General features: G+C 44.7%; 3 protein-coding genes across 4 annotated transcripts in view; 1 reads left to right on the top strand and 2 right to left on the bottom strand.

The window, feature by feature from the left end:
• Positions 1-4,260, top strand: part of LOC124997549 (trinucleotide repeat-containing gene 6A protein-like) — a 32,557-nt gene extending 28,297 nt beyond the window's left edge. Inside the window, exon 25 of the mRNA XM_047571327.1 lies at positions 38-4,260. Within this exon, the coding sequence (XP_047427283.1) occupies positions 38-386 (349 nt within the window). The 3' untranslated portion in view covers positions 387-4,260. The remainder of the gene's footprint in view (positions 1-37) is intronic.
• A 2,170-nt stretch (positions 4,261-6,430) lies between these two features.
• slc25a17 (solute carrier family 25 member 17) lies at positions 6,431-10,460 on the bottom strand. The gene is made up of 9 exons (XM_047571304.1): positions 10,274-10,460; positions 9,951-10,011; positions 9,719-9,785; positions 9,452-9,603; positions 8,148-8,264; positions 7,917-8,065; positions 7,651-7,746; positions 6,756-6,853; positions 6,431-6,686 (listed from the first exon to the last, which is right to left on the bottom strand). Exons 1-9 carry the CDS (start codon positions 10,328-10,330, stop codon positions 6,533-6,535), a joined length of 951 nt encoding a protein of 316 aa, XP_047427260.1. The 5' UTR covers positions 10,331-10,460; the 3' UTR covers positions 6,431-6,532.
• A 1,042-nt stretch (positions 10,461-11,502) lies between these two features.
• rpusd1 (RNA pseudouridine synthase domain containing 1) lies at positions 11,503-14,476 on the bottom strand. 2 transcript variants are annotated; one of them, XM_047571302.1, is made up of 6 exons: positions 14,401-14,476; positions 12,987-13,200; positions 12,790-12,913; positions 12,613-12,715; positions 12,421-12,522; positions 11,503-12,339 (listed from the first exon to the last, which is right to left on the bottom strand). In XM_047571302.1, exons 1-6 carry the CDS (start codon positions 14,411-14,413, stop codon positions 11,942-11,944), a joined length of 954 nt encoding a protein of 317 aa, XP_047427258.1. In that variant the 5' UTR covers positions 14,414-14,476; the 3' UTR covers positions 11,503-11,941. The 2 variants fall into 2 exon arrangements, with proteins under 2 accessions (XP_047427258.1, XP_047427259.1); XM_047571303.1 differs by having other exon boundaries at positions 14,358-14,419.
• Between the last annotated feature and the right edge of the window lie 2,274 nt (positions 14,477-16,750).

Genomic DNA, 16,750 nt, shown 5'->3' with positions numbered 1-16,750 from the left:
AGTAGAATCTCTGATCCGTTTCCTGTTTCCTGTCCAGGTGTGTTTTGGGGAACACGACCATTCTGGCTGAGTTCGCCAGCGAGGAGGAAATCAACCGTTTCTTTGCACAAGGGCAGTCGCTGGCCACCCCCCCCTCCTCCGGCTGGCAGGCCATCGGCTCGTCCCAGACCCGGATGGACCAGTCCCTCCCGTGGAACGGCGGCGGCGGCGGCGCCGGCGGAGGGGGCGGCGACCTCCACGGCTCCTCCCTCTGGGGCGGGCCCAACTATTCCAGTAGCCTGTGGGGGAACCCCGGCGGCTCGGAGGCCGGGGGCATCGGCAGCCCTTCTCCAATCAGCTCCTTCCTCCCCGTGGATCACCTGACAGGTGGAGGGGACTCCATGTGAGCCGCCGGCCAATCAGCACGGCCGTAGGAGGGAGGTAGAGAATTATCAATAATCAGCAGAAGAAGAAGAAAAACAAAAAAAAAAACAACAAAAAAAACACGTAGATCTAAATGCAATGGCACTAGTAGTCGGACTCTTTGTCACTTACAGATATTCAAAGCGGGGTCTCTGTGGAAAACAAGTTACGTTTCTCTCTCTGCACATGTGTCCACTTTCTTTTAGCCCAAAAACATATCAGTCGAATACTTGAATCATGCAGGCCAATTCTATAATGTGAACGGATGGATATTTGCTTCCAGGTAGTGCTCTTTCAGACCGAAACAAGCTTCAATCGAGCTCATTATTATTATTATTATTATTATTATTATTATTACATATATTATTTTTTTTGTTTCATTCGTCATGTTTATTTGAATTCCAATTCTTTTTATTTCTTTTTTTTTTGCATTCGTTTGCTGACAATGTTGGAGTTATGAGCTTTTTTAACTTTGCACTGAATGTGGTTTTTTCTCAGTATATATATATAAATATAAATATATATATATATATATATATATATAATCTGCAATATTAGAGGGAGCAGCCAGTTTTTCCAGTGTAGCTGTTTACTCATTGAGGTCCTTACCGTGTGTGTGTGTGTGTGTGTGTGTGTGTGTGTGTGTGTGTGTGTGTGTGTGTGTGTGTGTGTGTGTGTGTGTGTGTGTGCGCGCTCCTCTCTGCCTTGGCACGCCGACCTTACAGCGTTGTCGTGGAGATCAAGATCAACAGATAGTTAACGAGTAAAAACAGGACGATTATCTGGTGATGCTAAAAGTGACATTAAATTTAAAGTATTGCACCGATTTTAAAACTAAAGAACGTCGAGCTCTGCAGTGCAAAGGACTGTAGCCGCTAGCCCGCCGCCCCCCACGCCCTCCCACCCAATAAGGGACTATGTGGTCGGGGGGGGGGGGGAGGAGTGTGGGAGGGGGAGGAACCTATCTAGCAAGCGTCCCCCCTTCCCTCCCTGTTGCGCCCCCCCCTGGGCGGAGGGAGGAACAGCACTTTCAGAAAAAGGCTTTCAAATGTTTTGGAGGTGCCACACTGCGACCTCTTGTTTACAAGACTTAGGAGGTGGAACGTGTGTTCATTCTTCATTTAAAGAGAAGATAATTAAAAAAAAAAATAAAAAAAAAATAAAAAAATATTAAAATTATAAAATAAATGTTTTAAAAAAAATCATAAAAATGAGAAAAACCCATAAAAATCAACTCTTATCGAGGATGAAGACGATGATGCTTTGTAACTCTGGGAATTCGGATCAGTGTTTTTTTTTTGTTTTTTTTTGGCCATGGCGTTGGTTATTTGAACTATTCCTCTTTGTCTGCTAAATAACCAGCAATGGTTCTCAGGAAATCAAGCCAGTCCCCCCCCCAGCCCCACCCCCCCCTTCGTAGTGGAATTAAAAATAAAAGTATATAAACTACTACTACTCCTTGTAGGAAAAGGAAAATCCAACTTCTAGCACTGAAACTTGTGTATAGGTTTGTTTTCTCTGCCAAATAACTGCTTTAAGCTGGAGAAGCTCGACACACTGCTTTCAATATGCTGTTTATGACTGAGGAAGAGGAGGGAGGGGGGGCCTTCCTCCCGCTCCTCCTCCTCTTCCTCGCCTCCGCTGTGTAATAATAATCAGAGGAGTTTGTTGTGAGTCTGTATCTATGCATACTGTAGCCTCACATCCACCGGCCTGCTGGGAGGAGGCGTCCTCTTCTTCTTCTTTCACCACAAACCGCTCTCATTGCCACAAAAGCTGTTTATTTTATTTTCTTTTTTGGAAAAATCTGAAAAAAGAAAAAAAAAAGAGGCGTTGTTTTTCTTGAAGATATTTTAACAGTCGTCCACATTTCATTGCCTTGATCCTAATAATGTGTCCGAAGATGCAACAACAAGTCAAAGTGGCTTCTACCTGTTTACAATAGAAAATGATTGTATTGTTGTACTGTTTGTTTTCCTGGTGGGACGGGGTGGGGGGGGGGGGTCATGTGAAGTCAGTGTGTGTCTGTGTGTGAATGTAAAGGAGGCGGGGGGGCGCTAGAGAAGCCGTGAATGTCTGAGTGAGTGAATATTTAACCTGGAGTATTAGATGTGTGCCAGTATTGATCTCTACCAAAAAATAATTTAATCAGACTAAAACTTTAGTTTACTTATTCCACATCTGCTTAAACCACACACACACACGCACACACACATCTGTACATCTATACACACATCTGTAGAAATGTGGGCGGAGCCTCCATCACCTCCCGTAGGAGGCTGTTGCCATAGCGATGACTGAAAGGATGCTGCTCGCGTGTGATTGGCTGGTCCAGGACCTGCCCCCTTCTCCCTCCTCTTCCTCCTGGATCACGTGATCTGGAATGAGTTAATCACCTGGTTCCAGTTCATCAGGGTCCTGGACCAGGTCCTGGACCAGGTCTCGGACGTGAGCAGCGTCCTTGTTGTTGTTGTTTGTTGTTTGTTGTTGAGTTGAAGCCAAATGATGGAGGGAAGGGATTTTATCTTTGTGTTTAACGCTGGACGATGTTTAAAAGCTTGAAGTAAAAAAAAATAAATAAATAAAAAAAAAGATGTGAGAAAAACCACGACGAGCAACGTACAATCCGACAGGGTCAGAGGAGGAGGAGGGGGGAGGAGGGGGAGGAATGGGGGGGAGGAGGGGGAGGAGGGGTGGGGGGGCTGGTGATACTCTACTACTTTTTAATATTTAAAACAAATAATGTGACTGTGTGTTTTCTCCTCTTAACTTTATCCTGTGAGTTTAAAGCTAGATTATATCCTAACGCCCCCTCCCTCCCTACGCCCCCCCCCCACCCCCCCAGAGCACCGAGGCTTTTATTATTTTTATTTTGACAGAAAAACACAAAAAAAGACAAAAAAAACTAAAAATAGAAAAAAAAAACAGAGAAAAACTGTGAGATCTGCTGTCTTCTGTTTCAGTGAGAACACAAACTGAAAAGCTTTAGTCGAACCAGCACAAAGATGATGATGATAATAGGGAGGGAGGGAGGGAGGGGGGGGGGGGGGGGTATCGGGGTTATTGCGATGGGGGGGGGTCGCTCAGAGAGACTATGCAGTGGAGCGTCGGACCCAGGCTTCCACGTCCTCCTCCGAGTTTCTGCTTTTTTTATTTTTTTCCTTTGGTTCCTCAAACGTGTCGTGCCATCGTCTCGGTCCTCGCACCACAGAAGAAGTTAGAAAATAAAAATACAAACCTCTGTTACCTAGCAACCGTCGGTCAGGCCAGTCGTAGCGGGGGGGTGGGGGCGGGGAGGGAGGGAGGGGGGGCAGGTTTCCACGGCTAAAAACACACAAAAACTAAAGGTTTTCTAGAGAATCACCGAGGAAACTCTGATATGCACATGATGAATATATATTATATACCAGAATATAAATGTCTATTCCTCTCACTGACTTCGTATTAAAAGAAAGAAAGCAAGCAGGAAGTTTTATTTTCACACGTCTTCCTCGGCTCATCTACAGGATTTTAACTGAAACTCGGTGGAATCTGCACTTTTTTTGAAGGACAATCTTTATTTGTAGAAAAATAATGGACGGCGTAGAAAACCAACTCCAGTTTGCTCTAACCATGAATGTCTCCTCTGACGATCTCTGTCCATGTGTTTGCTTTCATTTAATCTTTTTATTCTTCCTTTCTGTTGCTTGGTTTGTTCTGTATTATTTTTAGTGCTCTTAAAAGAACCTGTAGTAGTTGTAGGTCTTCTGTTGGCTGTACTCGTAAACTGATTACTGTTTGTAACCCTGCGGCCGGACGCCGCCAGACGAAGCTGTATAACTTGGGTACAACCCTCAATAAAAGACTAACAGTGACCGAGTCCGACTCTGGTTTGAATCATTGAGAACGTGAGTGGAACATGGAAGAAAAACCCCTTCAGTGGATTCAGGGAGTCAGCTGACCTCATTGTCTGAACCTGGACAACTGCACCAACCCCACAACACAGCACTTTAGCAACACTTAGCTAGAAAATGGCTAAAACAACTAGTTAAATAAACGGCTAGGCTAGGCTAGGTAAGAAGAAGATAAGAAGCAACATGTATGAACCAGACATGGACATAAGAATCAGGATTAAAATAACCAGCTAGCGAAGAAAAAAAAAACAACTTTAAAAAAATGTTTAAAATGGTTAAGTAAAAAAAAAAAACAGCTTAAAAACAATTAGATAACAACCTTCTTAAAACAACTGGATAAAAAAAAAAACAGCTAAAAATGGTTAGCTGAACGCTAACCAGCTCATAGCACTGCTTTCCTCCCCCCATGTCTCCAGAGTCTCTGTGCTGCTCCCTGTCAGACTGGAGCCTTTTTTCCCGGTTGTCCTCCCTGATCAGTGGTTTTCTGTTCAGTCCCTTGAGTTCCCTTCACATTGTCCATGGTGTGAAATGCTCGTCCTTCCACTATTAAACACAGCCCTGAGTTCTACTGCTGCTTTTCTTCCAAACGTTTCTCCATCAATCAGGATTTATTTCTTCCTGGTAGAACATGGTTCTCCACGATCCTTCCAGTCTGGAATAAAGGTCTTAAGCCAGTTTTAGTAGTTTCTAGATGTTTCCTCTGCTTGATGCAGCCAATGATTTGACCCTTCTCCTCCAGACTAACATCTCCTCCACCAGACTAACATCTCCTCCACCAGACTAACATCTTCTCCTCCTCCAGACTAACATCTCCTCTACCAGACTAACATCTCCTCTACCAGACTAACATCTCCTCCTCCAGACTAACATCTCCTCCTCCACCAGACTAACATCTCCTCCTCCAGACTAACATCTTCTCCACCAGACTAACATCTCCTCCTCCAGACTAACATCTCCTCCTCCTCCAGACTAACATCTCCTCCACCAGACTAACATCTTCTCCTCCTCCAGACTAACATCTCCTCCACCAGACTAACATCTCCTCCACCAGACTAACATCTTCTCCTCCACCAGACTAACATCTTCTCCTCCAGACTAACATCTCCTCCTCCAGACTAACATCTCCTCCTCCACCAGACTAACATCTTCTCCTCCACCAGACTAACATCTTCTCCTCCAGACTAACATCTTCTCCTCCAGACTAACATCTCCTCCTCCACCAGACTAACATCTCCTCCTCCAGACTAACATCTCCTCCTCCAGACTAACATCTCCTCCTCCACCAGACTAACATCTTCTCCTCCACCAGACTAACATCTTCTCCTCCAGACTAACATCTTCTCCTCCACCAGACTAACATCTCCTCCTCCAGACTAACATCTCCTCCTCCACCAGACTAACATCTTCTCCTCCACCAGACTAACATCTTCTCCTCCAGACTAACATCTTCTCCTCCACCAGACTAACATCTCCTCCTCCACCAGACTAACATCTTCTCCTCCACCAGACTAACATCTTCTCCACCAGACTAACATCTCCTCCTCCAGACTAACACCTCCTCCTCCACCAGACTAACATCTCCTCCACCAGACTAACACCTCCTCCTCCACCAGACTAACATCTCCTCCTCCACCAGACTAACATCTTCTCCTCCACCAGACTAACATCTTCTCCACCAGACTAACATCTCCTCCTCCAGACTAACATCTCCTCCACCAGACTAACATCTTCTCCTCCACCAGACTAACATCTTCTCCTCCACCAGACTAACATCTCCTCCACCAGACTAACATCTTCTCCACCAGACTAACATCTTCTCCTCCACCAGACTAACATCTTCTCCTCCAGACTAACATCTCCTCCTCCAGACTAACATCTCCTCCTCCAGACTAACATCTCCTCCTCCAGACTAACATCTCCTCCTCCAGACTAACATCTCCTCCTCCAGACTAACATCTCCTCCTCCACCACAGGATGTGGAGAAATGAGAAGCTCCTCATTGCATCAGTTGGTTAAATAACTTGTTGAACTAATGATCCACCAGGAGGCGCTGGACTATGAGCTCAGTGTTGTTCATCATAATATTTATGTATATGAGCATATTTGTTGCACTATTTAAGAACCAACCAGACACATGGAACTGAAAATAATCTTTTACTGTTGTAACAACATTTTACAGACACAGGTTTTTAGTGGACGGAGTATTTACAGTGTGAGGAGTTCAGTGCTCTGTGTTATTAGCGTTTCTTGTAGTAGTTGCTGTTCAGCCCCATGACCCTGAAGGTGGCGCTGGCGATCTTCTCGTAGAGGAGGAACATGAGGGCGGCCGTCAGCACCGTCTGCAGCAGCTTGGCCTCCAGACCTTTGAACAGACCCAACACACCAGACTTCCTGCAGCAGAGAAGATCCGTCACAGACCGAACGAACCCGAAGGATGAAATAAAACCCTGGGAGTCTCACCTGGCCCTGTTCACCAGCAGACTCTTCACCGTCCTCAGGCTGGACGCCAGTCTGGACGCCAGCCTGGAGCTCTCTGTGGACGCGTTGAACTGACCAAACTAAAACATGCAGGAAAACATGTTAAAACCGATGGATGCATCATTAATATCACAACACTGAACACCAGGAGGCGATGGAGGACAGACGACGACTCCTTCTCCTCCTCCTCGTCCATGTCCTGACTGTCTAACATAAGGTAATATACACCTAAATTCAGCAAAAAATAAGAATATAAAAAGATAAACTAACAAGGCAGCATTCAAGAATATATGGAACATGTTTATATATGTTTATATTCACACATCTAACATCTAGAGTCTTGGATCTATTCCAGCTCTGTTCATATTAGTTTTTCTACCCTCCAGGTTTCTGGTGTTGATTTATTTCTAACTAACTACTCCTGATACCAGCAGACTAGGGTATCAGTATATTACTACTACTAGGGTCTAGTAGTAGTAATATACTGGTACTAGGGTGTAGTAGTAGTAGTAGTAGTACTAATAGTAGCAGTAGCAGTAGCAGTGGTAGTAGTAGTTGCAGTAGTGGTAAGTATTAGTAGTACAGGTCTGAGATGACACGTACCCTGAGGATGGACTGAATCGTCTGCAGTGGGTAGGTAGCAGTAGTAGTGGTAGTAGCAGCAGTAATACTAATAGTAGTAGCAGTAGTGGTAGTAGTATTAGTAGTACAGGTCTGATGCTAGGATGTAGTAGTAGCAGTAGAAGCAGTAGTAGTAGTAGTAGCAGTAGTAGTACTAATAGTAGTAGTAGTAGTAGTAGTACTAATAGTGGTAGTAGTATTAGCAGTAGTAGTACTAATAGTAGTAGTATTAGTACAGGTCTGAGATGACACGTACCCTGAGGATGGACTGGATCGTCTGCAGTGGGTAAGTGACGGTCGTGGCCACAGTTTTAGCCACGGCTCCGATGATGAAAACCTCCAGAGACGTGAGCTGTGACAGAGACAGAGAGACGCGGTCACATGACGACCTCTGACCTCCACACGGTCATGTGACAGAGACGGAGAGACGGGGTCACATGACGACCTCTGACCTCCAGGCGCTCATGTGACCAGACTCAGAGAGCGGCTACGTATCTGGAGTCCTCTCATGCAGATAATCACCTCCCTGGGGGCTCCTCTCCTCAGCTGCCTCTTCAGGCCTTCGTATATCATGAAGTGGACGGCTGGGTTCAGAACCAGCAGCAGAGACGGGAAGGTCCCGTTCCACAGAGCCCCCAGACCCTCGTCCCTGAAGATCTGCTCAAACGCATCTGCACCAGAGGAGCAAAACAAAACCTGCAGCATGAGCCGAACGAATGAAACCCGGACCCGCCTCAGGACCAGGAGCCTCACCCAGGATCCCAGAGTAGTTGGTGGTCTGAAGGTCTGCGCTGCGGAACCTGGAGCCCTGGAGCTTCAGCCTGGTGTTCACCACCCACAGGGGCGTGGTCACCAGGACGTTCACCACACCTGGACACACAGGGGACAGGTTCACATGGACGCACCTCAGAGAGACACAGGGAGTCACGTCTGTACGGTCTAGATCTGTATGAACTAGATCTAGATCTGTACGGTCTAGATCTACACGGTCTAGATCTGTACGAACTAGATCTGTATGAACTAGATCTAGATCTGTGCGTTCTAGATCTGTACAGTTTAGATCTACACGGTCTAGATCTGTATGTTCTAGATCTAGATCTGTACAGTCTAGATCTGTAGGGTCTAGACTGAGAACCTTCATCCTTCGTCCGTTACGAGAATCCAAATGTGCTCACAGAAACTAAAAGTCTGATGAACCAACATGAAAACTACGCTGTTAAATACTGAGTTAAATTATTACTGACTCATCAGCTGTTGCCACTTTAGGTAAAACAGCTGCATCCATTTATTTATTTACTGTCTTCACCAGTAAAACTGAGTTTAACATTTATTTATTAATAGATTTTTATATAGTTATATTTTAACTCTTGTAAATAAACCTCGTTGCACTATTTTGTATAAACAAAAAGGAGAAGTTCCCTCATCTGGTTGTAAACTGACCATAAAGATTCTATTCTATTCTATTCTATTCTATTCTATTCTATTCTATTCTATTCTATTCTATTCTATTCTATTCTACTTCTCATCTTTCTCACTTTAACTATTAATGTGTTTCTAATAAGCAAATATTAGCTTTTATTCTGGGCTGTTATTTTTTTTGTATTGTCTTTTATTACTATTCTGAACTCAGGTTATATCATAATGTACCACAGTCTGACCTCTTCAGTACATGTGAGGCTGTTTAATTACAGGTAAAATTCATTATAAACTCTAGTGTGTGATCGGTGGAGATGTTTTACAGATTGAAGCAGGTGTGTAGAGTGTTATCTGTGTGTTATTCCTGCGTTGTGTGGTTGTGGTTGTGTGGTTGTGTTGTTTGGTTGTGTTGTGGTTGTGTTGTGTGGTTGTGGCCTGTAGGAACTGTAGGGACTGAACAAAGACCTGCAGCGATGCCTATGAGCAGGTCGGTGCCGGGTGTTGTTATTGTGTTGTGTGGTTGTGTGTGTGTGTAGGTGGTGGCCTGTAGGACCTGCAGCGATGCCTATGAGCAGGTCGGTGCCGGGTGTTGTTATTGTGTTGTGTGGTTGTGTGTGTGTGTAGGTGGTGGCCTGTAGGACCTGCAGCGATGCCTATGAGCAGGTCGGTGCCGGGTGTTGACGGCCTCCCCCTCAACCAGCCGCCCTTCATCCAGTGGAAGCAGTAGAAGTAGACGAAGTTGGAGCAGCACAGGCTGCAGATGACTGGGAACCATCCTCTGTAAGGAGCCAGTCTGCACGGACCACAAACACGGTGACACATGGTCTCAGGACACAAACACGGTGACACATGGTCTCAGGACACAAACAGGTGCATGAATATCTGCTGAAAAAAAGTCTTTCACTCACAGTCCTTCCTCTCTGATGATTTCTGCCAGGATGGCTGGAGTAGATCTGGCTTTCCTCTTTTCATCCACTGTTCAAACACAAGAGCGGACATTTAAACACGTCCCCTGATCTTATATTTACAGACGTGCATCCAAAACACAACGTTACTGACGGAGAAACAACAGGAACCTTAAAAACATCAAATAAAGGAGGATCCGTGTAACTTTAGGAGCAGAAGGAAGTCAGATCTCACCCTGAAGCCGCAGTCTGGCGGTGTCCAGAGGGAAGAAGACGGTCATAGCAGTCACACTTCCCTGAAACACACTGAAGTTAGAGAGCTACACCAAACTCCATTCAAAAAGCAGACAATTTAAGCCCCAGCAGCAGAAAGCGAACTAAAACTAAAGTTTCTGGACTGTCCAGATGATCATAACACGCTGTTCACTTCGGCGGGTTTAATGTGTTGAGATATTAATGACATGATGCCGCATGGAAAGATTGACCTGAACATCTGGAGCCAGAATGCGACAGATTTTGAATGGACTTCTGTTGGGGAGATACGTGACGTTAACTCACCACGGCTCCGGAAACAGCGTGAACTAAACTTTCGTAGGAGAAAATATCAGCGGCCATGGTTCATCTACAGGAACTTATGAAAGAACCTATGAAGGAACTAATGAAGGAACCCTGGGAACACTTTCTGTCTCTGTCCAAACGGCTCTTCTCCTCTCAGCTGATGGTTCCCTTTCACGTCGCTTCCGGGTCCCAGAGTCGCGCTGTGGCATCATGGGTAATGTATTTTTTTTAATAAATATTTTTTATTTCCATTTTTAACTTCGTTTATTTCTTTCAGGGGGCAAAGCATTTTAATTACATTAGTTCAAAGAGACGATTGGTACCAGGTTTAATTAATTTCTATTTTCAGGTAGAAACTATAAAACACACACACACACACACACACACACACACACACACACACACACACACACACACTGGACTTGTTTTGCGTATGATTGTCTGGTTCCATTTATTTCCATTTTTTTTTTATCGTATTCACTCTTTTTATAATTGTTGTAAATGTGTTTTTTCTGTTTTTCTTGTTCATTTTATTTTTTGTCATATATTGTGTGTGTGTTTTCATATACAGCTGATCTCTGTCGTCAGTCACAGGTAAAATGGACGAGTTCTGTTTGACGTAAAAATAAAAGATGAAATCCTAAAAAGAGTTTATTTGCGTCACACTGAATGTGCTCCTTCAAAGACAACTGGTGATAAATTAAAGTCCTAGATAAAATTAATATTTTATCAGTGATGATCTCAGTGTTTTTTAATTTGTTCTGTCCAAGTTTTTTTTTTTTTTGTAAATGATGGTTATTGATATTTTAACAGTTTAACTTCATACTATTATTTTAATCTTATAATAAAGGTTAGACTTGAAAAGAGCCAGATGTTGGAGGAAAGTTACCCAGAGATATTAGTGAACCAATACTGAGATTTTAGAAATCTGGTTTTATTTGAAGGTTCAGCTCAAAAATGATCAAAACCAGAAAAATCTATTAAAAATGATTCTGTCTAAAATCCTGATGAGCTGGTTCAGTGGAGACGTGAGAACGTCAAGTTCTGCTTTAGTCCTCGACACTCATGACGGATTAATCAGCGTTTTCTTTCTAGAAAGTCCTGAGACACAAGGAGACAAGTCTCTGTTCTTCATCCTCCTCCAGTTTTTATCCACGTTTCCTGTTTTATGATTCATTTCTGAACCTTTACTCACTTTATGAACTTCTCTCCAGGATCAACAAACTCAACACGGTTCAAACCACTTTTATTTTGGTTCAACTCCAGTTTGTTTCTTGAGGTGAAATGAATATAAAGTGTAAACAGAGTCAGTATCAGTCAGTTTATGGGAATGAAGACAGAACAGAAACGTGTGAACAGTGGCTGTTTTACAGTATAATAATAATATATAATCTCATCCAGAGCCATAAAACCAGTGAAGCTGAAGGAACCAGTTCATCGGCTTCATTTATTCCTTCATTGTCGGTGACGTTCAGGAGAAAGTTGCTGATGAAGGAAGAAACAGACGTGGATACAAACCTCTGAGGCTGGAAAGAGGAGAAACGTAACTTTTAAACAGAGTCACTTTAACTGCAGCTCACAGTGAATGTGAGTCGACGCGTGTTTGGATCCTTTTATCCGTCTTTTGACCAACAGCTAAAATAAATTTAAATGAAATAAAATCCTGCGTCAGTCTCCGGCCCATTCACTCAGCCACTCCTGACACCTCCTCCTCTGCTCCTCACTCTCCTCCTCAGTCCTCTGCTCCTTCCTCCGTCTCCTCCTCTCCTCCTCCTTCTCCTCCTCCTCCTTCTTCCTGTCCTCCTCTCCTCTGTGCTGCAGCAGAGCCTCCACCGTGTCCGCTAGCGTCCGTAGCGAGCGCTGCGGGAGCCATTTTGGATCCACGGCGGGGATGAAGGGGTCTCCGGCGGTGACGAGCAGGGGCTGGGGCTGCAGGGGGATGTGGAGGAGGTGGGCGTGGAGCATCATGCGGTACGGGCCGTCGTCTGCTCCTGAGCTGTAGGTGAAGTCTCCCACGATGGGGTGTCCGATGGCGCTGCAGTGAACCCGGAGCTGGTGGGTTCGTCCTGGAGGAAAATCAGGTCATTAAACGGGAACGTTCAGGTCAGAGATGTTTGTTTGGCTGCGAAGGATCTGGAGGACGGTACCAGTGAGCGGCTGCAGCAGAACTTTAGTGACCGGGTCTGAGTCGTATGAACCGAACTCCAGCACCGTCAGCTCGGTCTGACACGGCTTCGGGTTCTCACAACCTGAGCAGAGACCAGAGGAGACAGAACCACAGACGTGTGAACGGTTTCTCATAGTCCAGTTCATTAAATGGCTCCATAAAACACATCTACCTTCTGTTCCCTCCACACACATCATGTGCGTCTTTCCCTCCGTCGAGTTCCTCCCGATGGAGAAGCTCAGGGTTTGACTCTCTTCTTGGACCCAACCTCGAACCTGGAACATAAAGCTGAGGTTAGAGTCTGTCCAGAGACACTGGGACGGATGAGGACTGTGTCTCGGCTCCAGACCAGAGCCAGGTACGCCTTGGTGACCGTCCGGTCCTTGAAGCAGCGGTAGGCGTTTCCAGCAGCAGCTTTGCTGAGGGCCACGCAGAGAGCGCCGCTGGTGGAGAAATCCAGCTGGTGACAGAACCTGGAGGAAGAAGAGGAGACGATGAAGAGTCTGATCCGGGGCCCAGGATGTGACCGGGTCCCGGGACTCTGACCTGAAGCCGTAGTAGGTGTTGGGGTCGGCCAGGTGAGGGAAGCGCTGGCGAAGCTGAGCCTGAACCGTGTGTTTCTCGTACCACATCTTACTGTCGATGCGCACGTCCCAGTGTTTGTCCACCACGATGTAGTCGTCGCTCTGGAACAGCACACGCAGCCCGTCCACGTCCGGCTCTGAGCTCATCACGCACACGTCAGCGGACTCATCCGGACCTGCAGGAGTCAGAGGACACGGTCCATCAATCAGTCACATCCACAAAGAGTCGGGTTATTAAAGCTCTGATCACTCAGCATTAGTCCAAACAAATAGATCTGAGCCAATCAGACGCTTCAAAACTCTCCACATAATAATAATAATAATAATAACATCCCATAAAGTGAGCAGACGTTAGATTTGAATGAGAAGAAGAGTCGTCCTTTGAGGAGACAGAGAGGACATTTTTTTATTGTGTCTCTGAGGACAAGTGTTAGAAAACCTTTATTATATTCACATGTGTAGCTTCCTATCAACCCTCCAGGTTCACTGTTCCTGAGGATCTGATCTTTTATTTTAGACTCCATCACCCTGTTAAACAGATACCAGAGATCAGCTGATCTCCACTGACTTTAAACCTCATTAGAACCCAGAACTAGAAACTAACTCCACTGAAATAAGCTCAAAAAACAAAACTATTAGATTATATTCATGTTCAAACCAGAGTGAACACGGTAAGTGATAATAAACCTTATTATTATTATTAACATTATCCTCATTATTATTATTATTGTTATTAGCGGGTGTCATGCTACTGTGGAGCTAATGTATAAACCAACACTAATAATGTAAAAATATTCTAAAATGTCTCTAATAAATATTAGAAATAATAATAATGTCATGAATGAAGTAGTTTGGCTAGCGGCTAGCTAGTTAGCATGCTAAGCCGGTAGGCTGGGAAGCTAACTGTAGGAGGCTAACGCTGGGAGCTAACTGTAGGAGGCTAACGCTGGGAGCTAACTGCAGGAGGCTAACGCTGGGAGCTAACTGTAGGAGGCTAACACTGGGAGCTAACTGTAGGAGGCTAACGCTGGAAGCTAACTGTAGGAGGCTAACGCTGGAAGCTAACTGTAGGAGGCTAACGCTGGGAGCTAACTGTAGGAGGCTAACACTGGGAGCTAACTGTAGGAGGCTAACACTGGGAGCTAACTGTAGGAGGCTAACACTGGGAGCTAACTGTAGGAGGCTAACGCTGGAAGCTAACTGTAGGAGGCTAACGCTGGGAGCTAACTGTAGGAGGCTAACACTGGGAGCTAACTGTAGGAGGCTAACGCTGGGAGCTAACTCTAGGAGGCTAACGCTTTCTATGAAGAAGAAAGAAGTTTCTGTAACTCACCGAGAATAAAACCCTCAGAGAAACAACGAGAGAAACAATTTACCTGATGTAAACATAACCACGGGTGGAAGAGAGGACTGCGCATGCGTCACTTTCTTTCTTCTTCTTCTTCTTCTTCTTGAAACGTTAGTGGCGCCCTCTGCTGGAGCCGCGGTGAACACTTTGTCCTGGTTCGTTCCAGGAAGGATTTTTATTACAGTTACTTGATGAAATATAATTATCTAAATCAGGAAAATCTTAATTTATCTTAATAATAGTTTCATCAGATTTGAATGATTCTGGAGTTTTAAAAATTAATATATGAAACAAACTTGTAGATGACGATGCTGCTTTGGTTTTATGTCCAAACAAATATTCAAATAACTGGACTTGTAGAGTTTTAGAGAAAATGTTTCATCTGAGTCTCTTCTTCAGTTCTAAGAAACTGGAGGAAGTTTGAGGTTTAAACAGAAACTACATCAGTTTCTGGTGGTTTAACCTCAGAGTTTCTATGTGAACCTCAAACTTCCTCCAGACTCAGATGAAACATCTTCTCTTTTAGAAATAAACCGTGACCTGGAATCAGGTTTGAATCTTTAATTTTTAGGCTCATGTTATGTTATGATTCAGGTTCAGATCTTCTCTGGGTGAAATGCAGCTTCTGTGTAAAACACTGACGTTAGAAATGTTGTTGCAGGTAAATCACAGGTGTTTTAATGTTGCACCTTTTTTTTTAGACTTACATGTTTATTTACATATTTACCTATTTATTTATTTATGTGAGGTCTCTCTGAGAGGAGTTTGCATGTTCTCCAGACTCCATCAAACGTGAGCAACCAGTGTGAATCTGTCTCAAGAATCATAACGACATCCAGTAGTTCTGCAGAGACACCAGCACCAACAACAGAAGAAGATCAAGTAATAATAATTTTATTTGACTCTGATGTTCATTTCCTAGGAGGTGACCTGTGGACCTAATTAGACGGCTCTCGTCGTCCTTCAGGTTTTTATTCTGGGTTTAATCCTCTGACTCTGGCTGTGACCTCTAAACATCCTGACGCCGTGTGTTGAATGAAGCTCAATAATCCCTGAACACAGTCACATATGCGCGTGTTTAAGAAGATGAAGAACGTTAGTGGTCTCATTATGTGATTAATCTGCAGAGAGCCAGGTGTTTGTGGTGACTGTTGTGTAACATCCAGATTAAATCGTGTCCGTGCTGAGGACAGATGGTGGTTTACCTGCAGGGATCCAGATGTTTGAGGTCATCTTCGCTCCCGTGTCACATTTTATTTGCAGCTTCGGTTCGTTCCTGGTCTGGACGGATGTGACTCGTGTGAAGCAGCTTCCTGCAGACATGGATCCAGTCTGGTGACGCGTTCTGTTCATGCAGCGTCCGTCACAGCTTGGATTCGTCTGAGTAAAGACCCAGAGCTGGTGTTTGACCCGTGGAGTCCAGTCATGCCCGAGTCCTTCCTGCAGGCTCGCTGCGAGGAGCCCATCATGACCACGGACTGGGGCCTCCCTCTGCTCCTGGCTCTGCTGCTGCTGGCTCTGCTCTACTCCTTCCTCTACCTGCCGGCCTCCGCCCAGAGAGCCCTGCTGGAGCAGACGCTGAGCAGCAACAACACCACCACCGCCTCCGTCTCCACCTCCACCGGCTGAGTCTGGAGACGACGAGGACGGAGCCAGAGGGACTGAAATAAAGACTGAAGCCTGCAGCTCGTCTGTTTTCATGTTGGTAAAGTAATAAAAGAGACAATTAAAAAGTCTTTCCCTTTATTTCTGTTGTTGTCACGTGTTAAAGGAGAAACCTGCTTGTTTGAATTATCTTTATTAAAAGATTTGACACCGATTCTGGATCCGCAGCTCTTTCACATCTGGATATTTTGAGTATTTTAATCACATTTCAGAATAAACTCATATATATATAAAAAGGAAGGAGAGAATCTTTTCTAGACCATGCAACACCCAACGAGCCGACGTTCACAAGGATTCACTCAACGTTTCTCAGCTACAGACGAGATCCAAAAACACGGAAACGAAGCCTCTTCCAGGTTCAGGTCCTCGGTTCAGAAAGAAGATGAAGAACATGCATCAGCTTCTACAGCTCCTTCGAAAAGCTCCACACACACAGAACGTTTTAAATACACACAGATCCTCCTGGTCTCACTTCATTTTCACGTCATGTTCAGGAGAAAAACTCACGGACGAACCAAGAAACTGAAGAAATGAGACGCAGGAAAACGTCTCGACGCCGGAGGTTTGAGCAAAGCTTCTTTTTACAGCGTTCACTTGGATTTTACTTTATTCCTAAAGGTACGAAGGCAGAGGACACAATCAAAACCTTAGAAACTTAATTCCACAACAGCTGCTTGTTTTAGGAGTTAAAATAATTTTTATTGTCAGGTTAA

Source organism: Mugil cephalus, chromosome 20 (assembly GCF_022458985.1).
Source record: "Mugil cephalus isolate CIBA_MC_2020 chromosome 20, CIBA_Mcephalus_1.1, whole genome shotgun sequence".
NCBI classification, from domain to species: domain Eukaryota; kingdom Metazoa; phylum Chordata; class Actinopteri; order Mugiliformes; family Mugilidae; genus Mugil; species Mugil cephalus.
Note: the sequence above shows the minus strand (reverse complement) of the source record. Positions and strands in the feature narration are given on the sequence as shown.

Excerpts from the sequence above, each read along its gene's own strand:
- slc25a17 (XM_047571304.1), bottom strand. The coding sequence starts at position 10,330 with ATGGCCGCTGATATTTTCTCCTACGAAAGTTTAGTTCACGCTGTTTCC. Across the intron at positions 9,604-9,718 it reads ATCATCAGAGAGGAAGGACT|ACTGGCTCCTTACAGAGGAT; the intron begins GTGAGTGAAAGA and ends TGGTCCGTGCAG. Across the intron at positions 6,687-6,755 it reads CTGCTGGTGAACAGGGCCAG|GAAGTCTGGTGTGTTGGGTC; the intron begins GTGAGACTCCCA and ends TCTCTGCTGCAG.
- rpusd1 (XM_047571302.1), bottom strand. Across the intron at positions 12,914-12,986 it reads AACACCTACTACGGCTTCAG|GTTCTGTCACCAGCTGGATT; the intron begins GTCAGAGTCCCG and ends TTCTTCCTCCAG. Across the intron at positions 12,716-12,789 it reads CCAAGGCGTACCTGGCTCTG|GTTCGAGGTTGGGTCCAAGA; the intron begins GTCTGGAGCCGA and ends TTTATGTTCCAG.